Raw genomic sequence first — 24,553 nt, forward strand, 5'->3', positions numbered from 1 at the left:
CATACCACGCGGCCAGCAGGACAGACAGCACGACCCCTAACTGTGGTAAGCCTCTGAGCGCTGACACCTCTCTCCTCCACTCTGCTAGAGAATAAGAGGCAGAAAATGCTGCAGGGAGCCGGGATCGCAGAGTCTCTGTCTGTGGCAGCCCTTCCAAAAATGTCCGCCACCTTGGAGGAGACATACTCTAGAGCTACTACAGTGGGCCTAGAGCTACCCATAAATGTGAAATCTGGGAGTACAGGTGTGCTGTTAGAATGGAAACCCTTGGGCAATGAGCATGCAACTCTCCCTAGCAATGAGCATTTAACCCCCCTCCTTGCAATGAGCATATAACACTAGCTGACAATGAGTATATAACACCCCCTGGTAATGAGCATGAAACTGCTGCCAATAAGAAAGTAACCCCCAGCAACAAGCAAAGCAAACAAATCTGCGGCAATGAGCATGTAGGTAAAAAAAAAAATCTAATGTATGGGAGTAGAAGCCTTACTGTGGGGCATCATTTGTAAGGGACATAAAATAGTGTCAGCAGCATAACTGTGTGTGGCATAACATGTAATAGGTATTACAGCGTGTGGCATAATGTGTAATGAGCATTATGGTTTGTGTGGCATAATGTGCAATGGGCATTACGGTTTATGTGGCATAGTGTGTAAGGGGCATTAAAGTACATGTCATAATGTGTTGTGTTGCATAAAATGTATAGCTAAAGGGGGGGGGGGGCAAACATACCTTTGCTCTAGGCAACATGTCACCTAGCTACACCTCTGCGGGTCAGGTACACCAGGATGTAGAACACCAAACACCATATCCCTGTATACTGCATTCTGATACTAGGAGAGAGTTTTCAGGAGTAATTGCAGCAATAAAATATAGAAGCAAGATACAAATGTTGCCTGGCACTCATGCCATGAAATCGCATTTCCCAACAAATGTTAAGTACATGGGGATACGGAGGTAAAGTCTATGGTTCTGCTCCTCAAACTTACCCAGGCAAATACCACACTGTAAATACTACAGTGCCCATTATGTACTATCAGCCCCTGCATTGGAACTCAGATTCAAGGGCTGACCTGTTAAAGATTCAAACACATTTTAAATTACCTATTTATCTAACTAAATGGCATTGATCTTTATGATTACCTTAGATTCACTCCCAAGATGTCTGAGAACGTATCTCAGTTACATAAATCATTTCTGTAAAAGCTGTCTATGATATATCCAGAATATACATATGAAATCAAGAGCTTTATGGATGGTGTAATGGTTTGCATTAATGCCTCACAGCATAAGGGTTGTGGGTTCAATGGAAGTACTGGCAGTTGAGTGGTCACATATTACGATGCATAGTGTGGTCAGATTTGTCTCTAAAGGGCACATAAGCAGCTGAAATTCATTGTCAGCTTGGTGATGTGTACAGTGATTACATCACATCACTTAAACTGGTTTGCATTCCAGAGCTGATAACCCTTTGTGTGTGTGAAGTAAAAACAAATACTTGCCTCTCTGGTAGTCCACCTTCCATCTTCGCACTGGGTAGGTGGCTGCTGGACAGCTCCAGGGAGCAAGAGCTGCTGTGAAATGTAGTTCTCACAGTTTCAAGCTTGGGAGGTGTGGGGTTTAGGGAGGCAAACACATATATACATACTATATAGACTCCGCAGCAAGAAAACCAAACTGCTGACGCTGAATCAAAAAAAACACTTTTGGAAGTTGAAGAATTACTGACTAATTAAATGAATTGGAAAACTCCAATTGACTAATTAGTCCTCAGCAGAGGTCACATGATTTTACTTGAAAATAATGATAATGATTTGGAGGTGCTAGTGTCATGTAATTAAACAGCAAAACCCCACAGGAGATTTTGAATTTCTACCTAGTTTGTAGAACAGCTTCCATTCACATGTGTGCACCATCTTGTGTTTGCCCCAGTCACCAGCAAGGTAAACTGAAAGCTAACATAATGAAGTCTGATAGTGTTACTTGGATAAGGAGTCAGAGTATGAGTTCAGACTCAGTGATCCCATACATCTCAGCTCTTATTGGGAGGTTTGGAGAATTCCAGCCACAAAGATTATAGCTCAAAACAGTGCCAGATAGGATACAACCTCCCAGGATACAACCTCCCAAACAGGGATGACCCTGGTGCGTCTCACTGTATAGTACATAAGTAAGGCTATAAAGTAATAAAACTTCAGAGGCTGGTAACTTCAGTAGCTGAAAAGTGCACTTCTTGTACGACTGTAGCAATGTTACTATACAAAGCTTTATTCCATTAGAAGAAGCTATTGATATTGGGTGTGATGAGATGTGTGCTCCTAAGCACAGCTCAAAAAGTTCTGTATGTTCTGCACATACTTTTCGTACGAGATTGCATCTTATTGCATTGCGATCTAGTCCAAATTGCATACAATAATTGTACCGTGTATGGGTACCTTTATAAACGGCAACTGGCTGCATTAGGGGAGTGTCCAGCATAGCGCAAGACAACCCCACATGCCTGGTCTCCCCCTAATGTTTTCCCAGTAAAGAATTGCAGGCACATTGCTAAAGTGCAAGTGCTTTGCTGTAACAGCATAGCAGCAAAGCTAGATGCATGCCAGCCATGTTCCAGGTCATAGCGGACGCTTGTAACATCACAGTCGTCCTCCCCTCCAGCGCCTCGGACACACCCACATTGTTCAGACCGCTCCCACAAAATGAAGCGTTGCTGCTCCCAGCCAGCTCTGAAACAATAATCTCAGTTTCAGGGTGTGCTAATGTGCAGAAGTGCGGAGATTACGGAATAGCACTTCTACAACAGGGTCTGAATCAGGCTCTGTATTTGAACAATTTTATACCCCCCATGAATCAATGTACATATACTTATTTTGGCCCGTCTAGCTGCACTGAAATACACAAGGGGCACAGAAGTGTTCTGGATAGTTTAAGGATTCGTAATAATTTTCAATTATATTTTGACACAAACACTTCACAGTTATAAATTCTGAAGGCTTCTTGTCAGCACCGAGAGGCTTCAGTTTCTGGGTGATCTTTCTGAAGATAATATACAGAAGTGGAGTTTCATCTTCTTGCTTATGAAGTGCTGCTGTGGGAAGCATTCCGGTTCCAGGACTTGTACATGATGTGGTGAGCTCAGCAGCAGCTACCTACCTTTGCTCGTAGCATGGTCAACCATATAACAGCACAAGCAATTGAAGCCATTTAAGATGTCTTAAGAATTCAAGTCTTGAATTTCCTAGTTAAATAGGATTTGCAGCCTTAAAATGGTGGTGCCTCAAGCTTTTCCATCAGAGATTTAATCCATGTTGTGCCGTTGATCAGTTTGGTAGTGGCAATAATGTATTCTGTTCCCCCATCCTCCAACTGTGACAGGAAACGGAGTGCAGCAATCTCCGCAAAGGTCACTCCACCAAGGAAGAACACCAGTATAACCTTGTTCTCACCTTGCTGACCTGTAGTATGGGAAAATACAAAGCAGTTAATGTACTGTACACAGGATCAAACGGCAAACAGTACACACTGGGCTTGATTCGGATGGGATGGTAATGCAACAGCAGGAATTATTGCAAGTAGACGCCTCCTGCTGCAGTGGTGAATAAACTTGCACTGCATTGGATCACTCTGTCACCCTCCGTCGCAGAGGTCAGGAAATCTCTGCGGCCTCTTCCCTCCCTCTAACCTGTGGTGAGATGCCCCAGTTTGGAGAAACAGAGTTTGTCACCTCCACGAGATGGCATCAGACTGTCAATCCCTCATAGTCTGATTCTGGACTGCATACTACATATCTCAGGACCGAAACGCTCACATGCAGAATGGGTCCTTCACATGGTAATATTTTGCAATGCGCAGCACATCTCCACCCACATTTGAATACCCCCATTATGCTTATATACACACACACACACACACACACAGGGCCTGATTCTGGGTCACTCACAAAAGCACATTTTGTCTCTAATGGACAAAACCATGTGCACTGTGCACATGTGGGGCAGATGCACGTTACATCTGCCCCACCTTCTGTGCACACGGTTTTGTCCATCAAAAGAGAGAATTTGCTTTTTGTGAGTGAACCAGAATCAGGCCCATAATGCATGTGCAAACAGCATTTTGGGCCAATGCACATACCGTTGGCACAGGCAATAATCATGGCAATGTAATTATCAGCCTATGACTACCCCACCTCAATTGTAAGGAGAAAACCTTAAGCATACAGCATATGACTAGAGCCTGAAGAGTAACAACTTGTGTGTTCATCTTATTCCTTGAGGAGAGAGAGAGAGGACCCTATGACAGCCACGACTGGTGGAGCATGTAGCGATGCTTTAATTATCTTTGTTTTTATTCTTTTAAGTGTAACATTATAAACTATGACTAGTTTGTGACTATTAGATCAATTGAGTCATACATTACAAGATCCCTTACGTTTCTTCATAAGGCCAGCAGGTAGGGATTGTCGCTCTTCAAACTGAGGCCCAGGAAGAAGTTTGAGAACCTCCTCGATGCTCCTCCAACCTGGACGAACCAGCACCTGGGCTAGGCGGACACTAAGAGGAGCGTAACCACTGTACACGTAGGATATATCATTAGGATTCTAGAAAAAAAAATGGATCGATTAGATCATAAGATACTGCAAGCAAATTAGCTATTCCCAAAGACATCTGTTTTGCTCTCTGCATAGTAAACTACTCACTAAGAGAAATCTTAAGTCTCACCCTCATCCCACAACAACAAGACGGGTGTGGTGTAGCACACCGACATTCGGGATCCCAAGGCAGCGGGTGGAGCGTAACAAACCTACGCTCGCCACCTATTGTTGTCTCCCTCTACGGGGGTCGTGGACCCCCACAAGGGAGAATAGCCAGTGGCTGTCTGGGTTTTAGCAGTCAGGATACCGACGTTGGTGTAATGACTAGTGTTCATTCTAGCACCCGCCATCTTTGAAAACCCATGGAGTTCATCTTCCTTGCCTGGGGCGTCGCTGTCTGCTGAGGTGTTTCTAGCACAGGTCTGGTTTGCATGTCAGTGCTGATATACAGACCACACTGTGCTAGAAGCACTACAGAAGACAGTGACACCCCAGGCAGTGAAGAGGAACTGCATAGGTTTTCAAAGATGGCGGGTGCTAGAATGAACACTGATGATTGTCGGAATCCTGACATTCAGTCATCTGGCAACCAACAAGACTACCATAGGGAGAAAGACACAAATAAAAAGGAAATAAAGCTAGTCTTATTTGTCAAAAACTAGCAGAGTGCATTTAGAGTTGGGTATGGATCATTGGATAGACACAAACTAGGTCGACAGGGTCATTAGGTCGACACGGGGAAGTTCGACAGTCAAAAGGAGTCCAGTTGCTTTTGCTGAGCAAGCGTCCGTTCCGATATTGCTCTGGCATAGGGAAAGATCCTGATAGAGACCATAAGGCTGTTGTAGCCCCAAGTACCTCTATGAATAATGGGTGGCTGATGTGGTGTATCCCTCTCCTTGGTAGCAGTTGTTACAATGTTAGATGTGTCCCTTGTATGGCAGAAAGTGAACCAATTGAGTAGTTGTCCACAGGCTGGAAGAGTGGAAAGGACCAGGGCTGGTTTGGTCACAGGGTGCTTGCATTTCAGTGTTCTGTCCAAATGGGTGATGTTAGGCACTGACGTGTTTCACTGTGGAAATGCAGCTTTTCCAAAGAGCTTTTCCTACACATGGGCAATATAGGAACAGGCACTTGCTCAGCAAAAGCAGCTTGACTCTGTTCCATTTGGGTGAATATTTGTATACCTTTTATCTTGTCAATGACTGATGTGCTCTATATGTTTTTTTTAGCAATCTTGTATTAAATATACCCTTATATCTTACAATTTACTCCTGGTTAATAGCACAGTTACTTTGTATTGTTTATTTTGTATAGATGTGTACTTCACTAATCTATCTAATCTATTGTACCCACTTTTCCAAGTATCTGGCAAACAGTATTTTATTCAGTAAAGTAAAAAACAGTATTTTAAAGTCACCCAGCTGACCTGCTCATTGACGTCATCCATCCAAAGCCGTAGGGTTTTCCTGATCGTAGGGTAATTATTCCGGCTTACTGTTTGGGATTTTAAAAGTCCAGCCTTTTCCAAATTATGCAGCGTCAGAATGTGCTCATAGCCATAGGTCTGCAAAGTATACAAGCGGTTATACTAGATCAGAGAGCATCGCAACACAATGATCAATGCACTGTATAATGACAATTATTCCTCATCGTGCTTATGCTGTTATAACTGTGCTTACCGCTTTAAAACAAAGACAAACCATCAAGATGACTTATGACACGCAAATATTAATTTAAAGGTTATTGGTCTTAGCATGATCAATATTCTGATGACATTCGAACAGGTCTGTTTGCTGCGCTGCTTAACAGATCTTCAATAAGCCTATGTGCATTATATCTAGTGACTGGAAACTGCTTGACCCGTTCTCTATAGCAGGTGAGCAATAAAACAGGTCACATGTGACTATGGATACAATCTCTGTGTAGATAAACAGTATAACCCAAATGTGAGAGCATAACACTACAGCATCAGTAACCCCCGCAGGCAAGCTTACAGACATATTTAGTATCTAGGTCACACACTAACAAATTTATTGTAAGTCACTTTATGAACGCACTATTGTTTGCGACACAGATTGTAAACCAATATCTGTAAAACAAAATAAAGTTGTAAATAAAAAAAGCTTATTAATAAGTGGGATATCCAATTACCCACGGTAATTTACAGCGGGGAAATTGGTGGTGGTGGGTTATCCAATTTGTGATGCCAGCTTATTGGGGATTGTTTCACCTGAGGCAAAATCCCTGAAAGTAGCCGGAAAAAAACACATGTTCCACTGAACTTGTTTGGTTTTGCGTTTATTGGTTTTCTTAACTAGTTACTGGACTTTCACCTGTTTCTGGAAGACATGTTATATGTTCACATATTATAGGTAAGAAGGGTGTAGGGGGAGTGCCAGGCAATGCCCCGGAGAGGGGCGTACACAGTACAGGGAAATAAGGTCATTAAAAAGAATATATATCATCCATGCATTAGTTATTAAAATAAGGTTATGGCACAGACAGACATTTAACATGTAAACCACACATGTCTTACGAGACACAATGCTTTACCTGTAGATTCAGAGAATATTTCGGTTACACAAAATGTTATGACCTACTTCACAAAACAGGATGGAACATTTTCATTGAAGTACTGCACCATGTAACAAAAGGATCACCTGTAGAATCTCTTTCTTGTAGAAGTCTAGCACCTTCTGCTTGAGCCCGGTGTTGCAGACAGACTGGAGGCACACCAATCTTAAGATTTTTATCAGGGGATCTTTTTTTGCCATACAATCCTCTATGTATGGATTTACCTGTAGCAAGAAAACAGCAAATCTGTGAAAACAATAGACACACAGTAGACACACAATAGGTGCATTTAGGAAAAAGTCAGGGCAAGAGACATTTGCCATTAACCCTGAACCTCTGGCAACTCACAGACCATTGCCACCAAACAGTTTTCATACAACAGAAAATTGCAAGTCGATGCTCACAACTGTGGCAGTGGTGGTATTAGGCATGGTATATTATTGGAGCTGGACCAGATTAAGGTTTGTGGAGGCACCAGGGCAACACATTTGTGGGGCCACTACCATTAAAAATTGGCAAAAGGAAATACTGGCAATGTTATTAAAATGTATTATGTGGAAACACTCCAAGCAGCGCAAACATCTTAAACACACTGTACAGATACCAGTGCACATTATGTAAAGCAGAAACTGCTAGTCACATATGCCCACAGTATTCCCCTTCTGGTCTTGCAGCTGTGTGTGGGGGCACCTGGGTGACCTCCCCAGCCGCCATGTTAATCTGGCAACAAAGGATAGAACCATATTGCCCAAATCAAAGAAGCCTGGTCACTATTTACAATGGATTATTATTAAACTACTAAGCCCGCTCGAAGCTAAAGCTTCCAAAGCTAGTCTGCTACCTTCTGTGTTTGTACACTAGATAGATAGATATATGTACGTACAAAATAAGCTTCTCAATAAGCAGACACACTGTCGCCTTTAAAGTCAACGTTTTATCAAGAACTGCATAAGCGCCGCTGAAACGTTGACTTTAAAGACGACAGTGTGAGTCTGATTATTGAGAAGACCCGAGTGCCGCCGACTGCCGTAGCTATCTATCACCGCTGGGCATCCATCGGTCATTGTGGAGGGCACCGGGCAATACACAGTTCTTAAGTGAGTGCCGGGGATGGCGTACCAATATAATATAATATATATTTAAGAGACGTATAGTCTAAGTTCAATACTCATAAATGACACATTCATTTTACGCAGACAAGGGCCGTACAAAGTGTACTACATATTGCAGCTTGTTCCCCAAGAAAGAAGTAAACGGATTAAATAGAGAGAGCTCATACTGTCACACAATGCACTGAAGGTGTAATGGTTAGCATTACTGCTTCACAGCACCGGTTTCCTCCAACAATCCAAAGATTTACTGGTAGGTTAATGGTCTTCAAACAAAATTACCCCTAGAATGTCTGTGTGTGCGTGTACATGTGGTAGGGAATATAGATTGTAAACTCCACTGGGGCAGGGACTGATGTGAATGTTCAACTATTCTCTGTAAAGCGCTGCAGAATGTGTGTGCGCTATATAAGAAACTTAATAAATTATCTCCACCAGTTTGAATATATCCTGTCCTGTTCTTCCCTTCCTCTACTTCATCTTTAGTCTCCTCGACAATTTCGACACCTACTTCTGAACTGATGCTGATTTTAGTTCTACCAGCTATACCCCTATTTATGCTGTATTTTATCAACACACCCTGTACATTACCTTGTAATGTGTTTTTTGTTTGCTATGTACGGCGCTGCGGACACTTTGTGGCACCTTATAAATAAACGTACTACTACTACATAGTATGATGATAGATATATGAGTGAGAGGTGAGCAGCGCAAATTGGCACCAGGTCACACTGTATGGCTATCTGCAGAAAGCATCCACAGCCAGATGTGAAGTATGAATGTTAACAAATGTGAGAACAATTCTCAATTGCTGATACAGGTATCATTTTAAGTAAATTAAAGACCATAATACACGAGGAGAAAGAAATCTAACAGTAATTCTCTCACAGGAAACAATAACATTTTTGATCTGCAATACTGAATGATATGCAGTGGTTGTACAGGTTCACAGTTTGTGGATTGAAAGCTGCCACAATCATCTATGATAGTGGCTGCTATAGTCTGGCTTATCCAATCAACTCCTAGTATGCTGTACACACACACACACACACACACACACACACAGTGAATGACCAGGCTGCACAGCTCAAGAGCCGATAAATGGGCTCATTATTCCATTAGACTACTTGGTGGGTGACCAAGATCAAGCTGATCAAGGTAATAAACTCAGATCAGAAGATTATTTACACAGACCAGAGGTAGCCAACTCCAGTCCTCGAGAGCTACCAACAGTTCACATTTTCCAGACAACCTAGCCGCTGCACAGGGGCACTGATTACTCACTAACACATTTTAAAAGATCCCCAGGTGGAGCTAATTACTTCACTTGTGATTCTGTGGTTCTGAGAGGAAATCTGGAAAACATTAATGCTGTGTACACACGGTAAGATTTGACATTATATTTTGATTATATAGTCAAAATCGCATGCAGATCGCACAGGTATTTTACCTTGCGATCCCAATGCGCGCTCCCGAGACAGCACAAATTGAAACCCAGATAGACAGGGCAGCAATGACTATATAGTGCAAATCTAATGCTGATTGTATGAATTGTATGTAAATATTACAGAGTTAGCAAAGATTGCACAGCACCCAAATCTTAAGTCGAATAGCAAAGGAATCTAATAACTAGTAGCTCTCAAGGACAGGAGTTGGCTACCCCAGACACAGACTATGTCACTACATATTCCACTATGCAAGATAAAGTGGTTTTCTGTCATAAAATTATCTGGTATTTTGTCGAAACACACACATACACACACACACACACACACACACACACACACACCAATAGTGGCTATATTACCCAGTATTGACTGTTATTATACATTTTAAGGAGCCAACACTAAAGTCTCGATGAAAGGGATTTATTTTTTAAACCTGAAATTTGGAGCACTATGCCTAGAAGACCCTCAGAATGTGTGCACCATTGGCACTGGAATACTGTATGGATGGATTATGTTTCTCACAACATGACATAAGTGTAAACAATGATTTTGTGTCGCTTACTTACAGGTGTGCTAATATTAAAATAAAAAAGTGACTGACTATTGCAGTGGGGAGGCACCACTATTGCGCTGCATTGCCCTACTGCCCAGCTTACAGGAGTGGGCACATATAATGTCATCACTGGATACCACTGAATAGCACCAGCTTATAGTTCTCTCCTGATTTCTAGAGCCTTCTGGACAGCTGGTTTCTGGGGAACAGCTCCCATGCCTGTAATATAATTATGTATTGTATGAAGCGACACTAACCTTATCAGTGTCAAACCCAGACATGAATTCTTGCTCCACTGTTAACTTGGCAAAAAAATCTTCAGAAGCTGAAAAGATAGATACACATAGTTGGCACAGAGAACAGTAAATGTATACCTGGGCAACGTGCTATGGCAGTACAGGGATACAGACGTCAGAATGCCCTTAAGCCACCTTCGGTTAAGAATAACTAAAACCTTCATAAGGCTGCTTATACAGAGGAGACAATGGGGAGAAAACACTGTGCACTTCACCTCGAGGATTACGTAGACGCAAACAGGGTTCTCATTTTGTTTCATGGGAAGAATAGCCCACAAGTGTATAAGGCCTAATTACATTGTGATGATCTCTTCATTACTGCATTTCAATTTAATCATTATGCTAAACAGTGGTGTAGAACTCATGGCCCTCCAGCTGTTGTGGAACTACAAATCCCAGCATGCCTTGCCACAGTTTTAGCAATCCATTATATAAAATATGTGGCTGGGCATGCTGGTACGTGTAGTGCCACAACAGCTGGAGGGCTATGAGTTTGACACCACTGTACTAGTATATCTCCTCCACCCTTGTAAGATGCCCCAAATAAATCAGTAGTCTAGAAGAATAAGAACAATAAGGTGATCAACAGAATAGAAGGATTTGTAATCTTAAATAGAATGAGACAAAACACTTATTGGAAACAAACGGCATCTTACTTGTTATCTCCTTTATAAGTTCAGCAATGGATGTATGATTGGCTAAAGATGCTCGTTCTGCTTGCATATGAGGCAGTTGGGAGACAAATTGTTTGATCTCCCCAACCGTTTTTGCACTGTGTCTCCCCTGGAAAGAAAAATAAAATGGATACTGATAAACAATTAATTGCAGATAATCAACAGTTAACCTAAAAGGGGCAAATATTGGGTACTTATGTATTATCTGGACTCCCATGTTAAATGCACCCCATTTTTTCATACCCCTACTGTCCAACTACGCATGGAGTTGATTTTATATAGTGTGGCGAGGGGACGCGGTCTCATAAGAAAAACGGGAGTCCAGATATTACATAAGTACCAAATATTGTTATATCAAAAAACCAAGGCCGCCCCGGCGAGATGTGCTGGAGCGTCTGTGCTGGGTAACTTGTCCCTCGGCAGCGCCGCCCATGTAAAATAACAAAGAAACAATTAAATATATATATATATATTTTTTAAATGGTCTGAGCCCTGAAAAATGGTGCCTGCTCTGCCTTGGCACCAAAATAAAAACTGGCAGGCTGGGGCTTGAGGGTGGGGTATAGGGGACTGGGTGGCCAGGCACTATAGAAGTTTTGACTCAACTCTTTTTGGTGTTAATTCTTCCTGTGCCCCCTGGTGGACAAAAAAGAAAAACCAAGATCAAGAAGATTGTCCCTCAATATAAAGGCTTCTCACAATCTATTCCATACCTGATATAGTTGCCTAGATGTAAAAGTATGCAGCTATGACAGGCCACAGATGTCTGCCATTCAATACGATTTCAACACCGGGAGAAGAAGAAAAAAAATGTCCTAAGCTGAACAATGACTTCACAAACAAAAATACTTACAAGCAAACAAGAAAAGCCCACAAAAGCCGTCCAAAAAAAACCAAACAGAATAGCTCAAATCTAAGTTCAACATAGATTGTAAAATCATTCCATTCTCCAAAGATGCCAATAAAATACATCATGCCCATTATGACATGTTGGGCAAGCCTTGGCAAGTGGGTGATAACGATGCACAGCTGTTAATTTGTTTTATTCTACTAGGACACTCCAGTCTCATTATCACCTATTACAGACATGTCTTTTACTCAATGCCAACAATATTCGTACAGAACTAACAAGAAATGGAATTAACCTCACTTAGAACATTTACAACGCTATTAATTAATTGTATAACTTAGTGCAGTCAATGTTAAGCCTGTCCTAAAGTCCCTAACCAAGACAATTGTTCAAGTTTACATTTACATGCAAAAGTTAAAAAAAAGACATATTTTAATTTCAAGAGTCAGTAAAAGAACTGAATATAAAAGAGCAGGAGAGCTCTGAAAAAAAAAAAAGGATATAGATACACATACATAAACACATTCCAAACTTCTTAAGATTTTTTACTTTTCTATGTCCGACTGATAAAGTATTTGAATGTATGTGACAACCAAAAGCAGGTGATGCATTTGTAGAATAGAACACAATGGCAGCCATTTAAAAGCGTGCAAGAGGATATTATTATCATGCAAAAACGTGTCGAGGATTTAAATGGCATCTTGTAGACTGCTTTGCACTCACTGCATTGCTTCCTGGGAGATGATTTTGAAATGCTATAACTGGGAAAGTATCCCTCAAGGTATCTGGTAGGAGATTTAAAGATACAGTCACCCAGCCCATATATTTGGTAGCCAGGATGAGGAAAGATTGGTGATCCGTTCTGGCAAACCAACATACAAAATTCTGTCACTTAGGGCCTAATTCAGACCTGATTGCAGGACAAATATGTTCTCAAATGGGCAAAACCATGCTGCACTGCAGGTGTGGTTGATATAACATGTGCAGAGAAAATTTAAGGCCCCCATACACTATGCGATTTAGGCCCAATTTCACCCGGTGGATTGGCCCGAGAAATTGTGTGAAATGGCCCCAAATTGCATGTGTATGACATCCAATCTGATGTCCAGTGCGCATCGCAAGATCATATGTGTAGCTAATAAAATACATTTTATGTGCAGCTGTCAGTGGCACATCAAGGCTGCTTTTTAGCACCTGTGTTGTTTTGCATCTGATGCTGGGGGACATACAAATGAATAGGTGGCCGCTGATTTCTATGTTTGTTTGTTTTTTTATATTCTCCTGCAGCGCGACTCCCTCCGTCCGGCTCTCAGCATCCCCCGCCCGGGTCATGGCCGCCCTCTGCCGCAGGAGTTACATGTGGTTTCAGGTTACAACCTGTTAAATTTATATTATTAGTTTCTCAACTAAAACAAAAAAACACAAGAGACAATAAAATAAGAGCATATGTGATATATAATATAATATAATACGCCTACTACAACACTTGTCTCCAAATGGTTTAAAAAATATATATATGAAAATGAAGTTTTCTATAGCGTAACGGGACACTGATCACTCTGCTCATTTCCCCTTTTATATCAGAATGAAATCTCAGGAGACAGATTAAAATGGAAGCAGTATGAAATCCCGGCGGTCGGAATCCCGGCGTTCAAAATCCCGGCGCCGGAATCCCGACCGCCGAAATCCCGACAAGGGGGGGGGACGTGGATCGCCCCCCCTTGCGGGCTCGCTGCGCTCGCCACGCAGCGGGCCCGGTGCCTCGCTACGCTCGGCACACTAATTTATTCTCCCTCCAGGGGTGTCGTGGACACCCCAGGAGGGAGAAAGTGTCGGGATTTCGGCGGTCGGGATCCCGACCGCCGGGATTTTAACTGCATCCCATTAAACTGTAACTTTCAGTCAAAACACTTGTCCAACGTTACCTCGAAAGCAGCAGATATAATTTTGGCCTTTTTACTCAGCACTGAACCCACAGCGTTGAAGTTCTTGTCTCGAATCTCAGCATAGAGCTCCTCTGCAGAGTTTAGCAGCAGTTTCTTGGGTTCTGTAGGCAGATCCTTCCCACCCTCACCCTGTTTCTTCGGAGCAAATTTTTCTGGAGGAAGCTTCACGTGTCCTGTTGTGAATATATACATTTCAGCTCAACAAGACCACTAATTAACAAATACAAAACCCAATATCTGCAGAGCTTAGCCACTATTTTAAAGCAATGTTGTGGATCGTCACTTTACAATTTGGATGTATATGCAAGTACAATTATTTTTATCTTTATCCACATAATTGTACAATTAACGGTCAGGAGGTTTTTGTCGGAGTAGTATGAGCCACTTACCGTTCTGAATCCCATACACCTCATCGATCAGTCCCTCATATGTGAGCTGAGTTGCCAGAGGAGTCATTAAGTCAACATTACGATCCAATAACAAAAGGGTGTCGAAAACCGGAGATACTTGGTTGTTGCTCCCACCCAGCTCTCGCTTCATCCTGATCATCATATTTGCAACATGCTAGAAATACAATCAAAATTCTTTTTTTTTTTTTATATAAGAGTCTTTACTTATATATTTATTTGCGAAGATTAGACCATTAGATTAGAAGTTTATAACAAACACACATTAAAAAGAATAATGTGGCCTTCACTTTCATGTCTGTGTAACACCAGGCATAAGTGAGTAACGGTTGGCCCAGGCTTACCCTCGCACATTCTCCTTTTCCACAGATCTGAGGAATGGTTCCATACAATGCTTGCAAAGTGGTGAGTCCTTTAGCTGCGTGGTAAAGAGTGGTCTGATCGGTCTCCAAGTAACATTCCTGGTAAAATAAGAAATACAATACTAGATTTAGAATTTTATATTTCCCCACCAAATAGCAAGCTGTTTATAGTGCTGGTTGTCTGCTGGCATACAAATAAAGATTAAAGATTTTTTGGTTTTGTAAAGTAAAAGCAGAGGTGTCATAGTATGCTAGCTCTTCCAGGGATTACATCATTTGTTGCCGTGGCACCATTTATAACCTAAGGCACTGTGGGCCTTATTCTAGTTCACTCTGACAAAATCCTTCTTAGATGGACAAAACCATGTGCACTGCAGGGGGGCAGATGTAAAATGTGCAGAGAGTTAGATTTGGGCAAGTTATTTTGTTTCTGTGCAGGGTAAATACTGACTGCTTTATTTTTACACTGCAATATAGATCTCACTTTGAAGTAAAACCCCACCCAAATCTAATTCTCTCTACTCAAGCAACATCTGCCTCACCTGCAGTGTACATGGTTTTGTCCATCTGAAGCTGTGTATCGCTGGAAAAATCGCTGGAAATATGGTCGCAGGCGACCATATTGCCACTGATGAGAGTGTGCCCCAGCGATAAATCGCCAGGTGCACGCTCCCGTTTTCAGCCCCATTCTGTTCGCTGGTCACAGGAGCTTGCTCCTGCGACCAGCTGATTACCTCTGCGGCACCGCCGGCAGAGGTTCCCTTTCATCAGCGACCATCTCTGGTCGCTGATGAAAAGGAGAAACTGAGCAATATATTGCTCAGCCATATATTGCTAGCAATATATGGCTGAGCAATATATCTCCCCCGTGTGTACGGGGCTTAAGAAGGATTTTGGGCCAGATTCTCTAAGCTTCAAAAGTGATAAAATAGAGAGTGATAAAAAGCCAGCCAATCAGCTCCTGTCTGACATTTTTCAAACACAGTCTGTGACATGGCAGGTAGGAGCTGATTGGTTGGCTGTTTATCACTCTCCATTTTATCACTTTTGAAGCTTAGAGAATCTAGCCCTTTGTCAGAAAGAGTGAACTAGAATAAGGCCCTGTTTCCCAGACTGGATTCCACATAACTGGATTTAGTTGCGGTTTCTACTAAATGAAAATGTATACATAGTACAAACAAATCAGACTGCTTCTCCAAAGTACCAATTCTGATGACTCATCGCATAGCACCACTCTGCAAGTTCTATGCCTCACCACAGCCCAATTGTCAGTCTGTTAGCAGAGCCTGCTATAGACACACAGTTCTTACATGCTTGGTTTTGCAAACATTTTGTCATGGCCAGTGGTGGCTGCAGGGCCGACCATATAGTGCAGAAGGGAACAGCTTAGCGCATACATGTTCTAATATATGATATATAGACTGGCTGGTTCCCCCGGGGATCATCAGTACTGTGTGCATCAGGTGCCATGCTGACTCAGCATAAGACATCACACTTCTTCTAAGCCCACCTCCAGACTCCTAGAAATCTAGCCAATGGGAGACTGGGAGCAAGCTTAGAAGAAATGTGATGGCTTATGCAATGTCCCGTGCGCCGCAGGTGCTTGATGTACACAGCGCTGCTGATTAATGGGAGAACCAGCCAGCACATATATTACATAGATCAGAAAGTGTATGTTTATATATGGCAAGCGGTTCCCGACTGCAGTATGTGGTTGGTGCAGCCACAGTTTGCCATTGGTAATAAGTAGTAATTTGAAGATAAGCCAAATTTAAAAAAAAAAAAAAAAAAAAAAGGTAACAAAACAGGAAAATAAAGACAGCTGTCTCTTATGGAAACTTGTAATAAATAGGTATGGGAAGACCAAAAACTGTAATTGTGTTAGTGTTCTGTGTGCTAAGACTGGGAACCACTGCACTAAGAGATCCCTTACAAAGCTATCCATTAAAAACACACACACACAAAAAGTATGTATTTATTTTTTAGCTTAAATCTTGTTTAACTGATGACGACTAAAATCACGTCATTTGTTTTAGCAAAGCTTTGATTACCTTAAATGCATGTTCAGATTCCATTGACAGCAAATCACCATCAAAAGGAATCAAGTTCAGACGGTATTCCTCACGCTTATGGAAGGATCCCAGAACTCCCAGATCCTTCAGCCGCTGCTCACACAGCAAGCTATGACGAGGGACAAACAAGATGTGGAAGTCCCGTTGTGGGAATCGCCCCCTGTCTTCTCTGTGGTAGCAAAAATATTATTGCATTATTATACAGACTGCAAATGCATATGAATTATTTCATCCAATGTCAAAGTTGAATTTGGAAGAGCAAGCAAAGTGTATTTATAGGAGGAAAACAGTGACATTCAATAATCAGAAATTTGAAGTACCTCACATCAACGATAATTATAGTGCCACAAAATTGCAGATTTTCTATTACAAACCTCTATGAAAACCTGCAATGTTATTGACTACAGGGTGCTCTAGAAATAGTAAAAATGTTCGCTCCATAAGGCCCATTTGCAGTAGTGAAGTTTCCCATTTAAATGTAATTTAATAGTATATTATAGCCTTTGGGGGCAGATTTACTAAGCCTTGGAGTGTGAACCAATGGAGAGAGAAACTACCAACCAATCAGCTTCTGTCATTTTTCAAACACAGCCTGTAATATGGCAGGTAGGAACTGATTGGATGGTGGTTTTTCTCTCTCCAAAGCTTACTTATATCCCTTTCAAACCAGCTTAAATTCCTGGGTTGGGCCCCTGAGAAAATTTGCTGGGATTTCTACCCTGCTATGGAGCAGAGTTGTTTGCTGGTTTCAACCCGGGGTTCTGGCCGGTGTGAAAGGGGTAGGGGTACTTACCCGGGTTGAGTACTGTTCACCGGCCTCCGCGACCATTCCAGCTCCTGGCCACCTCCTTCCCACACCAGAAAATGCAGGGACTTTTCTGGTATGAAAGGGGCCATTTGGGGAATTCCCAGGTGGGTCTCTGCATTTTCTGGTGTGAAAGGGGTATAAATCTTCCCCTTATGCACTGGAATTCAGAATATCCCCTAACCCGGAATGGAGTAAGCCATGTACAAATCATTACACATAATGGACTATAAAGTTAAATTGTCACTAATAACAAATAAATACCTCAGAATGTTCTCAGCAATGATATCCATTAGCTCAAGCTTTGGTCTGACAAAAAAGATGATGTTTTTAACATCAGATGATGGTAATGGACCCGCCTTAAGTGTAAACATCTTATCAACTTCATGTTCCTGAAAACACATTGAACAAAATGCTTTCATCAAATATATATATATATATATATATATATATATATATATATATATATATATATATATATATATATATTTTAAGATTGCCTGCTATGCAAAAAAAATAATGTACAATACCTTTAAAAGGGAATATTGTGCAATTAATCCAAAAGGACCTGTCAGATACTCATCCCACACTATAGCCTGTAGAAAATAAACAGAAATGATTTTGTCAAAGAATGCAAAAATATAATACCATCATCATTCTTATACTAGAGCAGCCCCTAAGGTTGAATGAAAAAAAAAAGCCACACCGATTTTTTTTTTTTTACTTAGAAGAGTTAGTAAATCTCCCCCCAGTTTTGATACATCTCTCCCACAATTAGACTCTCTACAAAACTATGAATGGGCTATGAAGACTTCACCAAATGCAGGCAACCCATCCAAAACCACTGTTCCACCATCACTGTCTACTCCACCTGTGTCACCTGTCTGTCCCTCCCTTTTAGAGTATACAGGTATGCTATTACAAGCAGGTCCTTCTTCCCTCATGTGCCCTTCCTTCGCTAAAGGTGCATACACATGGTGAGATTTTGGCTATGTACAATTTTGACTATGCAATTTCCTTTAAAGTCCCAAGAGCCTAGAATCATACCATTTTTAATATATTTACATGAGATTTTGACTATGGCTGAATTTTGACTACACTAAAACACTATCCCATGGGACACACATCAGCATCACACGCTGTATACAGACAGTGTGATTTGTGCTAACATTTCTTCTGATTTTGTCAAAATCAGAAGCTCAAATCGCACTTTGTATATGCATACTTCCTGTACTAAAACCATCTTCTACTCCAAACTGCACCAAATCCCAAGTGACAATTTTTGAACAGTCAGAAAAATCAGCAGGGTTGGAAAAATGTGGATCAGCGAATTACTGGGTGATCCGCGTGTTTAAGTTGAAAACGCGGCCACTTTCACCTATTTTCCATCAATGCAGATTCAACTGTCGTAACTGCATTGGCGAAAAAAAGGGGCCAAAAAACAGCCGCACTGAAAAGGTATGTCCGGACATGATTTAATGGCCCATAAGTCACTGATTTCTTTTTTTTCTTATTTATTAATGTACTCTGTAACTGGGTATTGATGAAACCGTGACACTGTATAAAGGATAAATAATAAAATTGAAAAATATTGATTTTAAATCTGACCATTTATTTTTTCTTTTTAATTTGCTCAAATTCAATAAAATGGGGGGAATTCAATGAAATACGCTATTGAATAGTGCTGTGATTGAGATCCCAGATTAAATTCAATTAGCAGGATGGCATCTGGCACTTAACAATGGAATTTGTCCTTCTGACTTGAAAAGTGATAAACCAGCCACTCAGCTCCTAACTGCTATGTCACAGGCTGTGTTTTGACAGGTAGTAGCCGATTGTTTATCACTCTCCACTTTATCACTATTGCAGCTTAGTACATCTGGCCCTTAAGGTGCCCACACATGTTACAATTATTGTATACAATATCGCATCTTGGTTTTCGATGAGATAAAGATCTAGTACAAAAAGTATGTGCAGCACATACTTTTTGTACTAGATCTCATCCTATCACAAAACCGAGATGCAATATTGTATATATACAATAATTGTTACGTGTATGGGCACCTTTAAGCTGGTCTTACAACTAACGATTTATTGTCCATTTTGACTGGTGGACCTTAGATGTATGGCCAGCTTAAAGTGACAGGTGCAATGCTGAAAGTATGGGCAGGAAGCCTGTAATACCCCTTTCACATTGCACTTTTAAAACGGTATATTGCCGTTTTTTTCCCCATTTTAAAACGTTTAAGGCTGCAATGTGAAAGTGCCAAAGTTGATTTACCGGTTAAAGATAACCGGCATTTCAACACGGTTAAAAAGCAGTGTCCTACACGTTTTAAAGCCGTTTTTTAGGCAGTGTGAATGGCTTGAAACGTGTCCCTTGGGGGTTAAACGGGTTGAATTTTGAATGGTATTAAATGATTTTTAAAACGGTTTTCACCTGCAATGTGAAAGGTCTCAAGGCTCAGACCCGTTTTAAAGTCCCATTTAAGAATACCGTGTCATTACCCATTTCTGCAATGTGAAAGCAGTATAACTCATAGTCCTGTACTAATTTTGACAGATTCTTGTTCACACCTTAGGAGGATGAAAGTAGAAATCTGCAGCTATCTGAAAAGAACCAGTCAATCATTCCCTGCAAGTTTCAATTGCACATTTAATTGAATTCTTCCCAATATTAGATCATACTTCCCAACATGACCCTCTCCATGAGGGACACATTGCTCTGCTCCTGCACTTCCCTCTTGATGTATGATTGCCATCACCTGTGGTGAAACACCTTTCTCATCAATTAACCTGTTCAACACAGGTGATGGCAATCATACATCAAGAGGAAAGTGCAGAAGCAGAGCATTGTGTCTCTCCTGGAGAGGGTCATATTGGGAGGTATGTTAAATAGATTTGCACATGTTAGCAAAATATATTTTTAATAGTTGTCAGCCCTTGATAATAAGTGTGCAATGAAAAATGTATAGTGAAATAAATAAATGCACATTGTATGAATAGGAAATCTGGTGACAGGAGCAGCAGGGGACCGGCAGAGCCCCGCCATGCCGCCACATACACACTACAGTGGAGTCTAGTGCAGCCACGTGCCCCCACCTTACTGCCAGCACATTTGTCTAGGAACTCCCGCAGCTCAATGCGCATCGCCTCCCGCAGAACGTTCAGGTTCACCCGGCCGCAGGACAGATGCGACGCCATCTTGAGGCTCCTATTGACAGTCGCATTCATGAGACCGATCACGTGAGGATCATGTGACGCCAGGGAAGCAGTGCGGCCGGGAGGAGTAGCAGTAGCAGGCAGCTAGCTGGTTTGGTGGTATAAGAACTTTAGAGCTCAGCTGTCAGCTCTCGTGTGACTGCTCACTGCAGCAATATGGCGAAGGGAGAGTCACTTGCTCCCTCTAGAGGCCGCCGAGCACAGCACGAGCCTACTGGGCTTGAAGCATTGGATGATGAAAAGAAAGCATGGCCATTGTAGAACCAACTAATAAGCGCTTATATGCGTCAGCTGCAGTGACCCCCATCTCCTTTCACTTACATGGAATCTTAAAAAAAAAAAAAGGTTATAGCACCTGTGTGTGTTTTTCTTTCAGAACAGGCTATACTCCAGGATTAGGGATAGCCATCAATCATTAATGGTTTTGCATTGTGATGGATATTGAAAGTCGATGGCTAGCACAGGCTTGCCTACCCTCCTGGAATGGCCAGGAGCCTTCCAAATATTGGGTCCGCCTCCTGGCCCCCCGGGAAGGTGGGCAAGTCTCCCGCTTTATGTTCCTAGCCCCCCCACACACACACACCCCTTTCCCGCTGGATTAATTAGTGTAAATCGTGAGTCTGTGGTGAGAGGGCAGGGCTTAAACGACCTGATCATGGCATTTTGCTTCATTTAAGCCTTGCCCCCCGTCCACGGCCCGCAAATCACGGAATTTTCCGGCATGGGGGGGAAGAGCTAAGTGATGTCAGCCTTGCCCCCGCGCCCTGATGTGTTGCCTCTCCGGGCTTCTCCCGGAGAGGTGACATTTAAAATAGGCAAGTATGGGCTAGCAAACAGGGTTTATACATACCTCCCAACATGACCCCCTCCAAGAGGGACACATTGCTCAGCTCCTGCACTTTCCTTTTAATTTTTGATTGCCATCACCTGTGGAGAAACACCTTTCTTGTTAGTTAACCTGTGATAGCAATCATACATGAAGAGGAATGTCCACGGAGCAAAGTAGTTTGTCCCTCCTGGCATGGGTCATGTTAGGAGGTATGGCTTAAAGCACAGGTCTTCAAGCTGTAGCCCTCCTGATGTTGTGGAACTACATGTCCCATAATGCCCTGACTGTTTTGGCATGCTCTTATAGGAAAACATGTGGCAATGCATGTTGGAACATGTAGTTTCACAACATCTGGAGGGCCACAGGTTGAAGACCCATGCCTTAAAGTGTTTTTGGAGAGGTGGTGGAACTAATTTCCCCTGCCATCTACCCAAGAGTGTAACTAGACCTGTTTTTGAGGGGAGGGGGCACTAGGCTGGGGACAGTGGATGGGGGCACTGGGCTGGGGACAGTGGATGGCGGCACTGACCTTGGGATTGCTTTTCTCACTTGCAGAATCTAGCTCCTCCGCTCCGGCTGCTGCTTGATGCTCCTCCATTATCCGCGCTGGTGCGGGGAGGGCTTCCAAGTCGTTCCAATCGATGGGTTTGATGAACATTGTTTTGGGAGGGGGAGAGTCATCGTTTATTGGAGCCCCTGTCCCTGCTTGTGAAACTGGAGTACATCTGCCACAATAAAAAATTCTTATTATCTAGTCTAAAACCCCATAATGAATAATACCCCTTTCACATCGCACAAAATTACCGGGTTCATGACGGTTCGACCCGGTAATTTGTGCGATGTGAAAGGAATTACCGGTTACAGCTAACTGGTAGCAACACAGCAATACTAACCAGGTAAATAGAAGGGTTCTTACCAGATCGTTTCTGTGCAGTGTGAACGGGTTAATTGGGTCTAGCAACCCATTTGCCGTTCGCACTATGGAGGAGGCAGCGCCCTGGAGCAGCGCCAGCTCTAAGCGCTGCCTCCTCCCCAGTCCCTGATGACGCTGCCCCACATAATGTCAATGAACCGGCAATATTGCCAGTTCACCTTTACGATCTGAACAGAATGCACATGCAGGGTTGCATCGGGACTGAACTGCTTCAAAGTGCCGGTGCGACCCTGCATTTGCGGTCTGAAAGCAGTATTAATTGGCCCCTCAGACTCTGCATGCATGTCATCAGTGCCTTTCAGACCCTTTGTATTTCACAGAACCTGTGCTGGATTGGGATGTGTGTTGGTTCATTTTTGCAAATAGATACGTTTATGTTAATTCATTGGACATATCAAATAATATGTGCCACAATATTAATGTAAAACATATTAGATAAATATTGTCATAACTATAATGCCCCTTTCCCACTGCAGGTCTAAAATGGTAAATTGCCGATTTTCAGCGCAATTTACCGTTTAAGGCTGCAGTGGAAAAGTGCCAGAGTTGAAATATCGGTTAAAGATAACCAGTATTTCAACCCGTTTTAAAAGCAGAGTCCTACACGGTTAAATACCGTTTTTGAGGCAGTGGGAATGCCTCTGAAACGGTATTTAGTTAAAAAAATAAATCGGCGTGGGGTCCCCCCCACTGCCGTAACCAGCACCAAGCTGAAAGAGCCGGGGCTGGCATTAAAAAAATCAGGAAACCCGACAAATAGGGCTTTGCTGATTTTTTAAAACCAGCCCCAGGCTCAAGGTCCGGGGCTGGTTCCCAAAATACGGGGGACAAAATGAGTAGGGGTCCCCCGTATTTTAAGAACCAGCCCCAGGCACAACAAGCCAGCAGGGTAATGCCACAGCCGGGGGACACTTATTATATAAGGTCCCGCGGCCAAAGCATTAACCCTACCGACCAGTCAGCCTGGCCAGGGGTCCTGGGGGAGTGGGGACCCCCCCAATAAAGGGGTCCCCCCCCCTCCAGGACTTACCTGACCAGGCTGAAGCCTGGTGCTGTCCCCGGTGGCCCTGTGCGGTGGCCACCGGGCTGATCATTGTGTAAAAAAATAGATGAAAAACCTATTGTTTTAAACTGTGGAACTACAGATGGGTCTGGTCCCATCTTGGCAGGGGATGGCGCTCGCGTCGCCAGCCGCCATCCCCCGCCAGCGCCATGGCGATGGTGAGAAGGGGACGCGCGCGCACGAGAGGCGCGCGCGTCCCCTTCCGACGGCGCTTCCATCCGTTCCCCCGGGTCCCCGCCGCCTGCCCGCATCCCCCACTAACCCTGTCCGTCTCCCTGAGGCGGAGACGGACATGGTTTCCGTCGCACTGGCGACGGAGACGCGCGTGCGTGTGAGACGCACGCGCGTCTCAGTGTATTCGCTGGCGCGGCTGCTGGTGGGTTATCTCCCCCCCCCCCCCCCCCCCTCATATTTTTTATGGGTTTTTAAACGGCAGTGTGAATGTGCCAAAAACGTCTTTTAAACGGTAATTTACCGTTTTAAAGCTGCAGTGGGAAAGGGTCTTTATGGCTCTTGCCGTTTAACAAAAAACGGGTAATGACCCGTTTCAGCAGTGGGAAAGCAGCATAAGAAGTTGTCTGCAACCAGTTACATTTCATGTGTTTTAATGTAACGATTTAGGCAACATTGTGTTGTTTCAATAGTAACCTTCTTTTAGAGCAAATAATTTAGTTGTTTAAAGTATTGGAGGTACAAAGTGCTTCACTTTTCCAGGGGTGGCCGGATCCCTAGATATGGTATTACTCTCTGGGACTTCCCACTAGGAACATTAAAAGTTATAATGGTAACATCAGACAACTGCTTTTAACATG

The 24,553-nt window shown here is 42.7% G+C and overlaps 1 protein-coding gene across 1 annotated transcript; it reads right to left on the reverse strand.

Annotated features, from left to right (window-relative positions):
* Positions 1 to 2,916: 2,916 nt before the first annotated feature.
* Positions 2,917 to 21,042, reverse strand: VPS33A (VPS33A core subunit of CORVET and HOPS complexes). The gene is made up of 13 exons (XM_083151322.1): positions 20,796 to 21,042; positions 18,224 to 18,289; positions 17,958 to 18,085; positions 16,868 to 17,057; positions 14,799 to 14,915; positions 14,437 to 14,611; positions 14,027 to 14,220; positions 11,234 to 11,360; positions 10,539 to 10,606; positions 7,258 to 7,395; positions 6,024 to 6,161; positions 4,432 to 4,600; positions 2,917 to 3,458 (listed from the first exon to the last, which is right to left on the reverse strand). Exons 1-13 carry the CDS (start codon positions 20,925 to 20,927, stop codon positions 3,265 to 3,267), a joined length of 1,836 nt encoding a protein of 611 aa, XP_083007448.1. The 5' UTR covers positions 20,928 to 21,042; the 3' UTR covers positions 2,917 to 3,264.
* Positions 21,043 to 24,553: the final 3,511 nt, after the last annotated feature.

This window comes from Crinia signifera, chromosome 1 (genome assembly GCF_055691185.1).
Source record: "Crinia signifera chromosome 1, ASM5569118v1, whole genome shotgun sequence".
Lineage (NCBI taxonomy): Eukaryota > Metazoa > Chordata > Amphibia > Anura > Myobatrachidae > Crinia > Crinia signifera.

Excerpts from the sequence above, each read along its gene's own strand:
- VPS33A (XM_083151322.1), bottom strand. The coding sequence starts at position 20,927 with ATGAATGCGACTGTCAATAGGAGCCTCAAGATGGCGTCGCATCTGTCC. Across the intron at positions 7,396-10,538 it reads CTGGGTTTGACACTGATAAG|GTAAATCCATACATAGAGGA; the intron begins GTTAGTGTCGCT and ends TTCTTGCTACAG. Across the intron at positions 4,601-6,023 it reads TGGATGACGTCAATGAGCAG|AATCCTAATGATATATCCTA; the intron begins GTCAGCTGGGTG and ends TTTTTTTTCTAG.